At 40.3% G+C, this 18,060-nt stretch overlaps 1 protein-coding gene across 3 annotated transcripts in view; it reads left to right on the top strand.

Moving 5' to 3' along the window:
- ccdc186 (coiled-coil domain-containing protein 186) overlaps nucleotides 1-18,060 on the top strand; it is a 117,079-nt gene that overhangs the window by 95,510 nt on the left and 3,509 nt on the right. For 2 of the 3 annotated variants that reach the window (XM_046356517.1, XM_046356516.1), the window contains 2 exons: nucleotides 11,161-11,380; nucleotides 13,664-13,883. In XM_046356517.1, the coding sequence (XP_046212473.1) occupies nucleotides 11,161-11,380; nucleotides 13,664-13,883 (440 nt within the window). Of the gene's footprint in view, nucleotides 1-1,721; nucleotides 1,832-11,160; nucleotides 11,381-13,663; nucleotides 13,884-18,060 lie in introns of those variants that run through there. The other variant, XM_046356518.1, reaches the window with a different exon arrangement.

The following is an 18,060-nucleotide window of genomic DNA, read 5'->3' as shown; positions in this document are numbered from 1 at the left end:
GTCAACTCACAAACTGCTCCTATGAAGATAGTTTTGTATATGTTGAAGCAGCACCCATCACTCCCATGACACAGTCTGTAAAGGTAGGCCCTCACTGGATCAAAGTATTTTATAATGGACAAGGCCCTGCGTGTAGACAGGACTGGCAAACACAATCTCACTCTAGAGGGGGTCAGGAGATGGTAGAGTACAGTCCTACTACACTGGACAACATAAGGTGCATAGAGGAAACTTTTTCACACTGTGCAGGACAACAATCCAGTCCCCATGAGTAGGGCAGACGTATCCCAGCTGAAATGACAGAAAGTGAGACAGGTTGAAGAACAGAACTTCTCGGCTCCCGAGGACAATGGTGGAGTAAATTAATTATTTGAGTTGGTATCTGGTGAGCCAGAGTATACAGCAATGACCTCTCATTCCAAGAAAAATAAGAAGAAGAGGAAGAAGAAGAGGGAAGATGTTTAAAATGAAGCTGGGAAAGGGGCTACTGAGACCAGTGACAATCATAACCCAAAAACTCTGAGGATAATAAGGGACCCCGAAGGCGGTGCAACTCTCTGGGGAATACAATAGAAGGCAGCCAAACATCAATGCTGGCCTTTATTTAAACAATCTGGAATCAACAAACACCCAAGCAGCCCAGGATAACATGCTCTCTGGAGTTAGGACACCTGCAGAGAAAAATGGCTGATATGGAGGATGTAATTCTGGGAGAAGTGGCAAAGTCCCCCTAATTAGCTATCCAGACCCGAAATCATTGATGAATGGTGGAACATGCATGATTTGAAATAATCTATATTTGAGTAGCCTATTTTACCTGGTTCAGAGAAGGACATTCTGTGTATGTGAGCATAACCTCTGTCACTAACATGGCTTTTCAAGAGAATGAGCAATCTGTGTCACAAACAAAATCTGCCTTCGAGACAGAAACTCAGTTCCCTTAACCCAGCTATTAGAAAACATTGTACATTTTTCAAACCGTTAATCAGGCTAAAATACTCTGGGACCCTCGTTCCAAGCCTAGAGAAATATTAGGAGGTCATCTGAAAATTCATCACATTATTTCTAATCTTGATTTCTTTCTGTTTCTTTGAAACATGGCTGAATAAATCCTCTCCTACTTCTGCCTTTACTGTCCCTGGATATCCCATATTCCAGAGGGAGAGGGCAGAGGGGGTTAGATTCGTTATGTACATGAACGATAACTTTAAATGCAATCGTATCATACGTAAACATACCAATGACCTTGGATGTATGGGGCTGAATGTCTTCCTCTCCCCTAATGTCTTAAACTGTTATTGGATTATATTGACCACCAACATCTGATATCTAATTTTTTTCACCATGTTAATGCCATGCTTAAAGAATGTCATCATAAGAAGGAGCTCATCTTCATGGGCGATTTTCAATATAAACTGGAAAAACAAAACTTGTAAAAAAAAATTAAAGAATCACAGAGCATTTCAACCTGAGTCAAATAATACAAGGATCAACCAGAGTAACACAGACATCCCAGACTATAATTGATCTGGTGTTCACTTAACAGACCTGATTGAATAACTACATCCATTAACTTACTAACTGGCATATCTGAAAATCCTGAAAAGTGATGAAGCTATGAGTCAAATTGACTGGTCTGATCTATTACGCAATGAAGACCCAGAGTCTGGATACACAACATTTCTGTCAGCTATTGACAAAGTGGATACCTCTTTTACCAGGAAATTTCAACGTAAGCCAAGACGGAAAACCTCTCTACCATGGCTCAACAAGGACCTCTGGAGGCAGATCAGAGAACGGGAGTTTTCCTTGAAAAGGCACTGAAGTCTGGTAAGAATGATGACAGATGTATATTTAACATCACTGAGAAGTACGGTGGCATATATATATTTTTTAAGTCTTCAGTTCTTCCTGATCAATGAAGCAAAAGGAAATGGCAAAGGGATTTGGGAAAATCTCAACAAACTAACAGGGAGAGGAGCTGAAAAGTCCAAAAAGCATCCTGAATTAAAGATGAATGGGATTCTAATTCAAGGCTCCAATTTCATATCCACCACCTTTAACAATGTTTTGTTGACTCTGTCAGGGAACTGGCTCAACGATTTTCAACCAAGACCACAGTTCTCACTCCCATAGATAATAATAAACCAATATTCAGAATTCTTGAAATCTCAGCATCAGCAGTGGACAGTATTATTAGCTTCTTCAGGAGCTCTAGAACAAAATATGTATTTGGTCTAGACACTGTATTCCTAAAGAAATACAAATATTATCTGATTGCCCCTATTGTACATACAGTTAATCTGTCCCATCAAATATGGGTTCTTCCCCAATGATTGGAAGTATGCTGCAATGATACCCGTTTTAAAATCTGGCGACTGGTGGAAAATGACCGACCTATAAGCATTCTTCCAGTGCTATCAAAAGGTAGCTGAAAGATGGGTGGCTGACTGATCACCTCATTCAGGGCAACTCCATACATCAAATGGTTCAGAACTACCCATTCTACACAAACAGCCAATTGCTATTTTCTGGAGTGCATTAAATCTAAACTGGACATAGGTGGTGAAGTGGGCACAGTCTTTTTGGATCTTAAAAAGGCCTTTGATAGTGTGAATCATGAGGTCCTATCCAAACTATCCTCCCTTAATGTGTCCACTGAAGCCACTAATTGGATGACAAACCGAAGTCAAAGGGTTCATCTGGGGGACACTCAGTTGGACTCTCTTTACTGAAACATCGGCATCCCACGAGGGTCCAACTTAGGCACCCTTCTGTTTTACCATCTACAGTTGAAGTCAGAAGTTTACATACACCTGTAAACTCAGTTTTTCACAATTCCTGACATTTAATCCCAGTAAAAATACCCTGTCTTAGGTCAGTTAGGATCTCCACTTTATTTCAAGGATGTGAAATGTCAGAATAAGAGTAGAGTGATTTATTTCAGCTTTTATTTCTTTCATTACATTCCCAGTGGGTCAGATGTTTACATGCACTCAATTAGTTTTTGGTATCATTGCCTTTAAATTGTTTAACTTGGTCTGATGTTTTGGGTAGCCTTCCACAAGCTTCTCACAATAAGTTGGGTGAATTTTGCCCATTTCTCCTGACAGAGCTGGTGTAACTGAGACAGGTTTGTAGGCCTACTTGCTCACACACACTTTTTCAGTTCTGCCCACACATTTTCTATAGGATTGAGGTCAGGGCTTTGTGATGGCAGCTCCAATACTTTGAATTTGTTGTCCTTAAGCCATTTTGCCACAACTTTGGAAGTATGCTTGTGATCATTGTCCATTTGGAAGACCAATTTGCGACCAAGCTTTAACTTCCTGACTGATGTCTTGAGAAGTTTCTTCAATATATCCACATGATTTTCCTACCCCATGATGCCATCTATTTTGTGAAGTGCACCAGTCCCTCCTGCAGCAAAGCACCCCCACAACATGATGCTGCCACCCCTGTGCTTCACGGTTGTAATGGTGTTCTTCAGCTTGCAAGCTTCCCCCTTTTTCATCCAAACATAACAATGGTCATTATGGCCAAGCAGCTCTATTTTTGTTTCATCAGATCAGAGGACATTTCTCCAAAAAGTATGATCTTTGTCACCATGTGCAGTTGCAAACCGTATTCTGGCTTTTTATATGGCGGTTTTGGAGCAGTGGCTTCTTCCTTGCTGAGTGGCCTTTCAAGTCATGTCGATATAGAACTCGTTTTACTGTGGATTTAGATACTTTTGTACCCGTTTCCTCCAGCATCTTCACAAGGTCCTTTGCTGCTGTTCTGGGATTTATTTGCACTTTTTGCACCAAAGTACGTTCATCTCTAGGACACATCTACACATGGATTTTGTGTTATAGAAATGTGTTGGTAGAGTAGTGGCCTGAGGGCGCACATTTAATGTGTAGTGAAATGTATTGTAACGTGCTGCCAAAGCAGCAGCTAATGGGGATCCATAATAAATACAAAACAAAACTATTTACATTTGCTTTAATATTCATAAAATACCTCACCAACTAACTCTTTATCCCCAAAAAAAGTATTTAAAAGTAGTCAAAATAATTATACCAATTCCAATTTGGGTTGTTTATGGAGTTGTGAAATTACCTGGGTCCATGTTTTCTACAAAGGATAGTAACCCCTAATAGAGTTGTGAATTTTCTCTAGCTTGAGATGTTGCAAAGCTACTTTTTTATCCAATGGTTAAAAGTAGGAAAACAATCCTGCCACTAAAATAGAAGAAAACATCTAGCTAGAAGAGTAGTAAATGCCAGCATGTTGCCCATAGAACTGTTGAGGGGCCTCCTGTGGTGACACTCCGAATAATTTAATAAAGGCAGAAGGTTCTATAGGACTCTCCAGTATCTTAGAGAACCGCCGTTCAGTGAGAAGATCCCTTTTTCAGACCAGATATGAAACACCCGGTCTATTAATGATGGAGAGAATGTATGGTTCTTTAATACTGGGGCAGAAGTTGAAAATTCACTGTGACCAAACGATGGCCTGAACTGTTTCCATATTTTTAGAGAATTTTTAACGATAGGGTTTTTAGTGTATTTGGAAACTAGTAATGCAAGTTTTGAGCAGAGGAAGACTGCTAAGGCGGTGGGGCCACAGGATGAGATCTCCAACGTCATCCATTTTGGGCCTGTAACAGGGATTTCTGTCATCCGATATAGAATGATTCTTATATTAGCTGCCCAGTAATAATATTGGAAGTTTGGAAGTGCTTGACCACCCTGGGGACGAGATCTCTGTAATACGCTCTTACGTATCCAAGGGTTTTTCTTGTTCCAGATAAAAGCAGATATCAGTTTATCTATGGAGATAGGAATACATTGAAATAAGTATTACAATTTATGTAATATATTCATTTTAACAGTACTAATTCTTCCACCCAAAGAAAGTAAATTGTTCAAGATTCTGTTTCAGGCGGAGTATCAAGGGAAGGAAATTGGCTTTGTAGAGATCTTTTGAAATTGTGTGTGACCCAAATTCACAAATATTTACATGTCTGTGTCGTCACATGTCTAAAAGAAGTTTGCATGGCAGAAGGAAACAGCTGAGGGGATAGAAGACACCCCTGTCTTGGTCCACGTTGGAAACTAGGAAGGTCATTATTTGTGCGCACTGCAGCTGTAGGGGAAGAGTGAAGGACTTTGAACCAGGACATAAAATTGGGACCGAATCCAAATAGTTTGAGAGTATAAAATAGATAATCCCACTCCTCCCGATCAAAGGTCTTCTCTGCATCAAGTGATAACAATATCTCTGTCAGATGAAGAGAGATTATAACGTATATTGTAAAGATGTCTAATTTTGAAAAATAGAATGACTGACTCAAAACAGCAGGCAATCATCTTAGAAAGTATCCTTACATCGCAATTCAGTAAAGAAATTGGGCTATATGAACCACATTCAAGTTTTTTCCCCCTTTTTCAGAATAATTGAGATACATGCTTGTCTCATTGTTGAGGGTAAAGAGTTTGAGGAGAATGATTCCTCAAATACGCAAAGCAAGAGAAGAGAGAGTTGATCTGATAATTTTTTTGATATATTTTTTCTGGAATTCCATCGGGTCCAGGGGATTTGCCACACTGCATAGATTTAATTGCTAAAACAATATTCTACAGAGAACTGTTTTTCTAATTCAGCAGCTATCTCAGGTTCAACTGTAGGAATAACTAAGTTCTCAAAGAAGGTGTCGAGTAAGGTAGGATTACCAGCAGATTCTGAAGTGTATAATTGTGAGTAAAAGTTACAAAAAGCATGAATTGACCTCTGAATCATCAATACATTTGTTACCCAGCTCGTCAGTTTTCTCAGGTATGGTTTGATTCGCGGTTCTCTGACGCAGCTGGTGTATTAAGTTTTTTTTTGCTCTGCAAGTGTGTGACATTACATTTACATTTTACATTTAAGTCATTTAGCAGACGCTCTTATCCAGAGCGACTTACAAATTGGTGCATTCACCTTATGACATCCAGTGGGACAGTCACTTACAATAGTGCATCTAAAACTTAGGGGGGGTGGGGTGAGAGGGATTACTTAACCTATCCTAGGTATTCCTTAAAGAGGTGGGGTTTCAGGTGTCTCCGGAAGGTGGTGATTGACTCCGCTGTCCTGGCGTCGTGAGGGAGTTTGTTCCACCATTGGGGGGGCCAGGGCAGCGAACAGTTTTGACTGGGCTGAGCGGGAGCTGTACTTCCTCAGTGGTAGGGAGGCGAGCAGGCCAGAGGTGGATGAACGCAGTGCCCTTGTTTGGGTGTAGGAAAAGCATTTTCATGCATAAACATTTTCAGTCATCAGCACATGCCATTTACAATTGAAATACAGTGAGGTCCAAAAGTATTTAGACAGTGACACATTTGTTTGTATCTTGGCTTTGTACTCCAGCAGATTTTTAATGATACAATGACTATGAAGTTAAACTGCAGATAAGGATGTGGCGGTCACTAAATGTTGTCAGCCGGTGATTGTCAAGCTCTCGGTAATTGACCATTAATGAGCATAAACGCATTTATCCTCTCCTGGCTTCCACACAACACAACATCAGTCTCTCATTCATAATTTGGCATCCCCTTTGTGTGGCCCTAATGCCCCCTAAAAAAAATCCATGGCTTTTGGGGCCAGTGGTCTTTGTGCCCTTGGGCTAAATATAATAATTATAATTCCCTTCTTCCTGAGTGCTGCACCTCTCACTCACAAGACCGATACATCAAGGACGCAACTACGCACGTCCTTACCCAATTCCGAGGTGCATATTGGAGATATTGGGAAAAGTCCACATTTACTTTTCGTCAGCCAACAAGATGACTAAGCCTAACGAACAGCAAAAGCACTAGCCTATGTCAATATACTCTCCCCCATAGTACAAAAGTTTACCTATTCTGTGCGAATAAATACAATTAAAATAAATATTCCAAATATAGTTTGGAACAGTTGTGGGATGTGGTAGATCCCAAATTAATTCAACCACTAGCATCAGTACATCTTTTTTACGCAATGACGCAACAGATCAGAATGTTTAGCTTAAAATGATGATAAACTATTTGGCTATTTCTACACACACATCAGTAGGCTATAAGCGTGAATCTTCCATTAGCGGAAAACACCATTATCAAAAGTGACCACAAATGTGATTATTCATGTAATGCGTTTATTATAAATGTGCATTTTTATGGTGAAAATTATCTTCCCCAAACTTGAATGTCACACGCTGCTTATATATGCCAGTTAGGCTCTACGCCCCTTGTAAAGCGGTTTAATGAGGCTTAATTTTAACAAATTATTTGGCCACTTTAGTTGTGATATAAACCTTATCCAAACATATAGGCCTATGGGCTAGGCTACATGATGTGTGCGACTATGATTAGAAAAAGTGCTGGTCATCATTCACAAGTGATAATATATAATTAATAAGTGATAGACTAATATTGTCACTCATCAAACTATTCTTGATTTAATCTTGTCTTTACATATACTAAATAATATGTGTGAAATTTGTTTTGATTTTGAATGGACCATTATCATGCACATGGGGGGAAAATACATTTCATCTATACACTTAAATAGCGAATGGAGGATGCTTTTCCCCATGTCATTTTCATGCCAGCCAGGTAGGCTATATACTCCTGTTGTAAATATAAGCAATGTGCTTAATATTAGGAACGTTGAGAGATCAATAAAGTAGACCTAGCCTATAGATACAGGGGGGAGAACAAGTATTTGATACACTGCCGATTTTGCAGGTTTTCCTACTTGCAAAGCATATAGAGGTCTAATTTTTATCATAGGTACACTTCAACTGTGAGAGACGGAATCTAAAACAAAAATCCAGAAAATCACATGGTATGATTTTTAAGTAATTAATTTGCATGACATAAGTATTTGATCACCTACCAACCAGTAAGAATTCAGTCTCTCACAGACTTGTTAGTTTTCCTTTAAGAAGTCCTCCTGTTCTCCACTCATTACCTGAATTAACTGCACCTGTTTGAACTCGTTACCTGTATAAAAGAAACCTGTCCCCACACTCAATCAAACAGATTCCAACATCTCCACAATGGCCAAGACCAGAGAGCTGTGTAAGGACATCAGGGAGAAAATTGTAGACCTGCACAAGGCTGGGATGGGCCACAGGACAATAGGCAAGCAACTTGGTGAGAAGGCAACAACTGTTGGCGCAATTATTAGAAAATGGAAGAAGTTCAATCACCCTCAGTCTGGGGCTCCATGCAAGATCTCACCTCGTGGGGCATCAATGATCATGAGGAAGGTGGGGGATCAGCCCAGAACTACATGGCAAGACCTGGTCAATGACCTGAAGAGAGCTGGGACCACAGTCTCAAAGAAAACCATTAGTAACACACTACGCCGTCATGGATTAAAATCCTGCAGCGCACGCAAGGTCCCCCTGCTCAATCCAGCGCATGTCCAGGCCCGTCTGAAGTTTGCCAATGACCATCTGGATGATCCAGAGGAGGAATGGGAGAAGGTCATGTGGTCTGATGAGCCAAAATATAGAGCTTTTTGGTCTAAACTCCACTCGCCGTGTTTGGAGGAAGAAGAAGGATGAGTACAACCCCAAGAACATCATCCCAACCGTGAAGCATGGAGATGAAAACATAATTCTTTGGGGATGCTTTTCTGCAAAGGGGACAGGACAGCTGCACCGTATTGAGGGGAGGATGGATGGGGCCATGTATCGCGAGATCTTGGCCAACAACCTCCTTCCCTCAGTAAGAGCATTGAAGATGGGTCGTGGCCTGGTCTTCCAGCATGACAACGATCTGAAACACACAGCCAAGGCAACTAAGGAGTGGCTCCGTAAGAAGCATCACAAGGTGCTGGAGTGGCCTAGCCAGTCTCCAGACCTGAACCCAATAGAACATCTTTGGGGGGAGCTGAAAGTCTGTATTGCCCAGCGACAGCCCCGAAACTTGAAGGATCTGGAGAAGGTCTGAATGGAGGAGTTGGCCAAATCCCTAATGCAGTGTGTGTGTAAACCTGCTCATGAACTACAGGAAACGTTTGATCTCTGTAATTGCAAACAAAGGCTTCTGTACCAAATATTAAGTTCTGCTTTTCTGATGTATCAAATACTTACGTCATGCAATAAAATGCAAATTAATTACTTAAGTCATACAATGTGATTTTCTGGATTTTTGTTTTAGATTCTGTCTCTCACAGTTGAAAAATTACAGACCTCTACATGCTTTGTGGGTAGGGAAACCTGCAAAACCGGCAGTGTATCAAATACTTGTTCTCCCCACTGTAGCTGGTGGGATCCTCCTGTTTTTACTGTAATAGAGGCCATCACTGTTTTCTCACGCAATTCCATAGCCTGTAGAAGTGTTAGATTAAATTTTTATTGATGTCAGAGTGATTAGAGGGACAATCGAGTGCTGAGTACCAGGTAGTTAGCAAGTTTGGAAGGCTATCAGCCGCATCAGAGCTTGAAGAAGCCTAATTACCGTGACTGGACGGTTACTACAGACTGTCAGTTTTATCGTGTATTTTCATGCATATCGGGTGAACTGTTTAGAAATCAGAGCAATTTTTGTACATATTTATGGCACCAAAAGTATTTGGGAAAATTCACTTATGTGTATTAAAGTAGGATAAAGTTTTCTATTTGGTCCTATATTCCTTGCATTTGCAACTAACTTGTTGGACGCATTTGCCGTTTGTTTTGGTAGTTTCAGATTATTTTGTGCCCAATCGAAATTTATAGTAAATAATGTATTATAAACTGGGTGGTTCGAAGCCTGAATTATGATTGTTTGACAGCGGTGGTATATCAGACTGTATACCACGTGTATGACAAAACATGTATTTTTACTGCTCTATTTACGTTGGTAACCAGTTAATAAGGCACCTTGGGGGGTTTGTGGTATATTTATTTTATTTAACCTTTATTTAACTAGGCAAGTCAGTTAAGAACCAATTCTTATTTACAATGACGGCCTACCGGGGAACAGTGTGTTAACTGCCTTGTTCAGAGACAGAACGACAGATTTTTACTTTGTCAGCGTTTGGGATTCGATCCAGCCATCTTTCGGTTACTGGCCGAAAGCTGTATCCAGGCACTCCACGTTGCGTCGTGTATAAAAACAGCCCTTAGCCGTGATATATTTGCCATGTACCACAAATCCCTGAGGTGCCTAATTGCTTCATTTTGTCATTTTGGAGTCACTGTTATTGTAAATTACAATATCATATGTTTCTATAAACACTACATTAAAGTAGATGCTGCTATGACTACAGATAATTCTTAATGAATTGTTAGTAATGACACAACACATTTACCATTCATTGGTAAATAATCAAAAAGTGCTGTAATTTCTAAACGCTTCATGCGATATGGATGGAAATTCCCTCACAGTCTGCACTTTAACCTTATAGTCGTTGTATCATTGTATATTCCTCACTGTATATAGCCGATACATTTTGTATTGCATATAAATATTATACTGTAATGCACATAAGGTATAAATAAGAAAACATTGTTATAATGAACAGCTAGCTAGCGTGTGCTAGGGAAGATCTCAATTGCATTCTCCTCAAGTCCTCTTTCCTCATTGCTTTCTCACAGCCCATTGGAAGGAAAGGTCAGAGGGGAAGGACCTCTGGCTTTCTCATCCAATGGGTTTTAAGAAGGAGATGAGGGCGTGAGGAGTAGGGCTAGTACTAATAACTCCAGACCTGAAGAATTGCAGGATGTGCTTTTGTTCCAGCCCTTCGCTAACACAATCAAACAATCCTCAATGCAGACCAGGATGAGTTGAATCAGGTGTGTTAGTGCTAGGCTGGAACAAACCAGGGTTGGTGCACTGCTGCAGACGGAATCTACAGAAGTCCTATGTTCTCCCACATCCTTCTCGTTCAAATCCCAGGGCCGATTTGGTACATCTGGGGGAATGAGCCGGCAACCAGAGTGTAGCTGGCATCAGAATCTCTGGTGCCACCTACTGAAAAATAATTAGATTTCTATGTTTGTGCCCTTGAGGCACTTAACTAACCTGCTGCACGGACGCTCCTCTGTGGCTGAGCCTGTGCCGTTCCAGCCTTTCGTGTGTGTGTGTGTGTGTGTGCATGGGGTTGGGAATTTAAGATAGGAAAACGTTTCGATAGACAATGAATTTATGTTATGTTTTCCAGGCTCTCTGAATGCGCGGCACGGCGGCAGCAGCATGGAGGAGCGCTCACTGGAGAGCCAGTCGGGCCCGACGGTGGTGGACACCTACCCCGAGGTGGACAAGGCCGTGCTTGTGGAGCGTATTGTGCGTCTGCAGAAGTCCCACGCCCGCAAGCAGGAGAAGATAGAGTTCATGGAGGACCACATCAAGCAGCTGGTGGAGGAGATCCGCAAGAAGACAAAGTGAGTGAGAGAAGTGTTAACACTCCCAGCATAAAGCACACATGTACAACTCCGATGGTTTTGAGTTCAATTCCCTTATTTTGACTTTTTCTCCTTGCGGCAAAAGAGAGATGTTGGAGACGGATAAGGATTTGTTTTACTGGCAGGTTTTGGCTTGCCACTGGATTTGATTTGTTTTTGTTGGTATGGTTTGTGTTTTGCCACACTAGATGCTTGGGAAAGTATGGCTATAACAGGTAATACAAGCAGTCTAGAAAAACATGAAGACTTAGTCAAATAGGAAGCTAATGGCAAGCAGAAACATAGCAAAACATGATGTTAATGGTTAGAAAATTCAGCAAACTAATGCTAATGTAAGGGTTAGCAGAGGTCTAACCAAAGTGTATGCTAATGACGAGCAGAGTCTCTACCATGGGAGCTAATAACTTTAATATAGCCTTAACCTGGCTTTAGCCTCTGCTAACTCACTCTGCTCTTACAAACTCTGCTTTGATTTGCTGACACCGTCACAGAGTCAGGTGGTGTCACATGACGTCATTCCTTTTTAGAGTGCTTGGTGGATTCTTGAAGGCTTCTGGATTCTTGTGTTTGAGTGATTTTTGGCAGGGGATTGGCACGTCATCTCTTTATCAATGTTTTGTCAGCCAGTAAGCATTTCACTCGTTCGCTCTCTCTCTCTCACAAACACACATACACTTGTCCATCCCCTCTTCTGACAGACAAGACTATCGGATATTTATAGCTGCTCGGTCCATGGTGCGTGAGTGTCGATCACTAACGATGGCATATCCATATTCATGCCAGCCTCCAAAGCCAAACAGACAGTATGGAACACATCACAAGCTAGGGGGACACGCTACTCCTTACCATGTTTAATCACATTAAATACTTTATCAGCAGCCAGACTATTGAGTGATAGCTGGAGAAAAGAGTTAGGGTTATGCAATCGTTTTTTTAGGGACACAATTTTCTGTCAATTTTGCTGTTGACTAACTGTTTTAGTATCTAGTGAAGAGCTCTAATTTGTCTACACCCATTCAGCATCATTTACACCTTCTTAAGCTTTAGCCCCACCCATCTTGTTTTGCTCTCGGAGCGTTCAGAGCGCACACTCTGGCCAATTATTTGTTTACCTCTGTACAACATGAAAACATCCTAACCAGCTCTGCTGGTAACAATTTCATTACGCTTTTTTGCCAACATTTACTGACACCGGCCATATTCACCGGATGTTGTAATACTTGTAGCTAGCTAGATAGATGTGTAGCTAGCTAGCTAGGGAAACAATGAACCTAGCTATGTAAACAACTTCTAAGATCACACATGTCACGTAACGTTAGCTAATGAGCAGGCCAGCTAACGTTAGGTAGTTAAACAACAATGAACATAGTGCCAAATCATGTCATTGCTACCCTGCATGAATCTGCTGGGAGCTAACATTAGGCTCTAACTAGCAAAGCAAACAGCTCTGGGATATAAATAATAGCGTCAGCTAGGGAGCCAGTCAGCTAATGTTAGCTAGCTAGCTAACAGTACACTTTAGCTTGAAATGAAACCATTTTCTGTCAAAATTAGAAATGTGTAATATCTGAAAAGAGACTAGCGTTAGCTAGCTACATCTTAACCGTATACATCCTCATGCATGATGGACGCGTCTCCCTGTCACGAATGCCATGCCACAGTTGCCCTTAGTTTGAAGATGTAATCTGGAGACATGCGTTTTCTCCATTTCTTTAGCTATTATACTTTAGCTATCATAGACCGCTGTGCCACTCGGGAGGCCCCCCTACCTTATTTTTATAGGTATCTGTGACCAACCGATGCATATCTGTATTCATCGTCATGCGAAATCCACAGATTAGGGCCTAATGAATTTATTTCAATTGACTGATTTCTGAAATATTTTAAGTTGCATTTATTGTTGATCATTGTAGCTTGTTTATAGACTATGATTTGGAGGTGATACTAAGAAAATGAACAAGTGAAACATTGAAGCATTATAGCCTACACACGCATGCATGCATGCATGCACGCACGCACGCACACACACACATACTGATTAGATGTGTGATTTTGATTAATAGGGTCTTGGCAACACTATCTCCTGTGGTGACCTGCTTAATGAACTCTTATGTGCACAACTATTGCCATTAGGGCTCTGATTGAATGTGCCCAACAGTTTAAAATGGCAGCCCTGTGGGTATTGAGTGTGGATGGCAGTCACCTGAAATGGTAGTCTAATGTGCGCAACTGACTGGACTATTGTTTCTCTGCCCCCTACAGGATCATCCAGAGCTATGTGCTGAGAGAGGAGTCGGGCGCCCTCTCTTCAGAGGCCTCAGACTTTAACAAAGCCCAATTTGGCAGGCGGGGGGGCATTATGGCCTCCCTATACACCTCCCACCCGGCTGACAGCGGCCTGACCCTTGACCTCTCGCTGGAGATCAACAGGAAGCTGCAGGCCGTGCTGGAGGACACGCTGCTCAAGAACATCACACTCAAGGTGGGTCCCCCGAACACACTCTCTCACTCTCTCATTCAGATCTTAAATACCCAAATTGAGTAGTCATAGGAATCAGGACTAATAAAGCCAATACAACCGACTGTTTTACAAACAGTGGGCCTACCACATATATGGGCGTTCATAAAATTTCATAGCGGGCCGACATGGTAGGCTATACCCCAGTAAGCATGGACCAACGCCAACGCCTTTTGGATGTCTGTTTCTGGTCCTGTCCAGACCAGCTGTCTTTTAAAAAAATTTTTTTTTACAAACGGTAGGCCTACCTCATAAATGGGCATTCCTAAAATGTAACTTCAGGCCACACTGTAGGCTATACCTCAGTCAGCACAGGCCGACGCTGACACCTTTTGGACGTCTTTTTTTTGGTGCTGGTTTACATGTCTGGTTTTTGGTCAACGTCTGGAAAAAAAATATTTTCAACGTCTGGAAAATACGTCTTTTCAACTTTCATTCAGAGCTTAAATTGAAATGAACTTCAACATCTGGAAAATAAAATATTTCAATGTAGTTTTGCTTACTGGGATTATTCTAGTTAGTTGGCATGACCAACGGTGCAGTTTTTAGCAAATTTCCTGCAATAGTACACATTTTGTCATGGCTGTCATGAACATTATAACAAAATCAATGAATTTTTATTTTGGTGATAGTACTCAAAGATTACTTTTAAAATATATTGCTCCTTTCTACATACTTTGTCTGGTTTTAGATGTTTGAGGTTACACTGAAAACCTTTTTATCATGGCTTTAATGCAAAAATGGGGAATTCAAGTAGAAACACTGGCTGTAATGTAGCAATGGTTTTTAGGAGACTGCTCTGATACGTTGAATCTAGCAATATGATCTTGACATTTCCAAGGATCTGGCAAATAAGGCCAAGATAGTCATTAGAAAGTTTTCAATGATTTACTTCTTCCTCTTAAATCTTTTTTTATTATATGGTTTTCAATGACGGACTGGGGACTCATTGTATAGTATGGCATTGGCCAAGGTACAGTGTGAGGACAATGACATTCTTGTGAGCAAAATTACGTTCAAAATACATATTTTATGGACATTGATGTCACATTCACTTTTGGTTCTAAGTGAAAGATTAAAATAAGTGTTTTACGGATGTTGAAAATACATATTTTACAGATGTGGAAAATACTTATTTTACGGACATTGAAAATAGGTCTTTCACGGATGTTGAACGTAGGTCTTTCACGGATGTTGAGCGTAGGTCTTTCACGGATGTTGAGCGTAGGTCTTTCACGGATGTTGAACGTAGGTCTTTCACGGATGTTGAACGTAGGTCTTTCACGGATGTTGAACGTAGGTCTTTCACGGATGTTGAGCGTAGGTCTTTCACGGATGTTGAGCGTAGGTCTTTCACGGATGTTGAACGTAGGTCTTTCACGGATGTTGAACGTAGGTCTTTCACGGATGTTGAACGTAGGTCTTTCACGGATGTTGAACGTAGGTCTTTCACGGATGTTGAACGTAGGTCTTTCACGGATGTTGAACGTAGGTCTTTCACGGATGTTGAACGTAGGTCTTTCACGGATGTTGAACGTGCGTCTTTCACGGATGTTGAACGTGCGTCTTTCACGGATGTTGAACGTGCGTCTTTCACGGATGTTGAACGTGCGTCTTTCACGGATGTTGAACGTGCGTATTTTACGGATGTTGAACGTGCGTATTTTACGGATGTTGACCGTGCGTATTTTACGGATGTTGAAAATGTTTTTTTGGGGGGTCATTGTTTCTATTGGCAAATTTCAACCGTACATCATTTCACTTTTCTATCTATATGTCAACAAATATTGTCACGTTTAAAAGTTGTTACATTGAATAAAGGATAATAGATCAAAATGAAGATTACAGTATGGAATACGTATTATTACTCCACTGTGTTAACCAAGAGCTTTGGAACTGGCAGTGTTTCCTAACACAAACCAACAGAACCTTTCAACTACAATGACATTCTCTGTAAAGGTTACAGAAACATTTTTACAGTGGTTGCTCAACTAAAAGTGTTGAGACTTAATAATTAACTTAATATGGAATTTGTAGTTTAGTACAGTACCCTGCGTCACTGCTTCATTGCTCCAGGCCAGTGCAAGGGGGATTTAGAGCACTGATTATGCTTTTGGGTCCCAAGGCGCTAATGTGTCACTAACTGACAATGAATGGGCGACATAAACCAAATAGAAACTAATAATTGTGCACAACTTCAAAATTTAATTTCAATGACCTGAATGATTAGGATGAAGAAGGTGATTGAATTTAGAACAATTCCGTAAGAATTGCTATTCCTCTGTACAGCACGCACACCAAGAAAAATACACCTATTTTTGTGTTATTACTCGCCAGTATTACTTACTAAAACTGTTGTTACAGTAAGGTTTTTATTCTAAGAGAAATAAACTTTTCAATTATATTGAGCTCCCGACCAGTCACGTTGTACAGCCGCATTATGGGCTATTAGCAGGACAATAGACTTGCCTAGTTAAATAAAGGTCACGTTGTACAGCGCCATATTTTTTGTTTTTCATGGAATAGAAACTCCATAATATTATTCAAATTAATTCAGCTTTCTTAAAGTCACGTCCCATTCTAAATAACAAACTGGCTTTATTTTCAAATTTGTCTCACCTCGTGTTCAAAAATGGCCTTTTTTTCACTCACTTTCGGTTGAAACCAAAATATCATTATTTTTTAAATAAACCATAGAAAGTTGGTTGCAATTTCAGTTTAATCCACCAGAAAAGACAGAACAAATAATACAACAAATATTATGGTTAAACTCAACTATGCAAATTGTTTACTTTAAAAAAATCAATTGAAACCTTTAACAAGTGAAAAAGTGTTATTAACCTTGTTTTTCACAAGCATAGCAGGCAGGGAATTCTGCAAACAACGTTTCTAGGAAGGGCTATTAGCAGGACAATATATATTGGTTATATTGTGCATGGCTCTCGAGTGGCGCAGTGGTCTAAGGCACTGCATCTCAGTGCATGAGGCATCACTACAGTCCCTGGTTCGAATCCAGGCTGTATCACATCCGACAACGATAGGGAGTCCCATAGGGCATCATTTGGGTTAGGGGAGGGTTTGGCTGGCTGGGATTTCCTTATAGGCATGGCCTTTTGATTTCTCTCCCTCTAAAAATAGAAATAAATATAATTTTGGCCTTTATTCAGATTACAAACGCTCACTTTTGGTTATTTGAAAATGAAATAATCTCCAAAATATAGCTATTTTTTAAACAAAGCAATTATTATTATTTCATTTAGAATTATATAAAAGTCCCTTAGATATTCTCACACATCAGATTTGCCCTAACGAAAAATGCCCCTTTAGATATTAATTTAGAATCCTCCAATCCTCTAAATGTAATGTGGCAGAGAGTCATGACATTGAAAAAAATATTTGTAGATATGCTGTAGGCCTACCGTAGGCAACATGAGTCTCACTAGTGTTGAGTAATGTGCTGTTAAAAGTAGTGTATGTCTTATTTATTTTGAAAGCATATTGCTCTGAGACAAGCATGGGGACTGGTCTTAGTAAATCAATGAGATTTTTATTTTCACTTAATCTCTGTTTGGAATTTGGTTAGACTATAATTAGGGTGTGGAAATGTTATGCTCTTAGTACTGTAACCTACTCCCGACCGTCACGTTGTACAGGACCATATTTTCCTAACGGAAACCAAGGGTTTCGTTTTTCTTGGAATAGAAACACTATAATGTTAACCAATTAATTACGCTACATTTCTTCAAATAAATCCCATATACTATGTTCTTATAAAAAAGGGTTTTAAATTCTCTAGTACAGCCAATATTGACGACTATCAAATGCTTCTCAAAGATGCCCTATGGTGGTCAAACTAGCAATAATTAGCATTAATGTCAACAATGGCTGACAATTAAATAAACCGGACCAAATCTGAACCAATCATAGACCTCTGTTTCACAAAATGTACAGTAGAGTTCAGTAGAGTACAGTAAAACAGTATTGACGTCTATGTTTGGGTTAAATCAAGGCCAGTTCGGACCTGACCAAAAATAGACGTTGAATTCAAGGCCAGAGCAGACGAACCAAATTTCAACCACTAACCACAACGTCCATGAATGTCCTGCGTTGGTCATTGCTCACTGGGATATTGCTATGGAAA

Source organism: Oncorhynchus gorbuscha, linkage group LG07 (genome assembly GCF_021184085.1).
Source record: "Oncorhynchus gorbuscha isolate QuinsamMale2020 ecotype Even-year linkage group LG07, OgorEven_v1.0, whole genome shotgun sequence".
Taxonomy (NCBI): Eukaryota; Metazoa; Chordata; class Actinopteri; order Salmoniformes; family Salmonidae; genus Oncorhynchus; species Oncorhynchus gorbuscha.
This window is presented reverse-complemented; position numbering and strand designations above follow the sequence as displayed.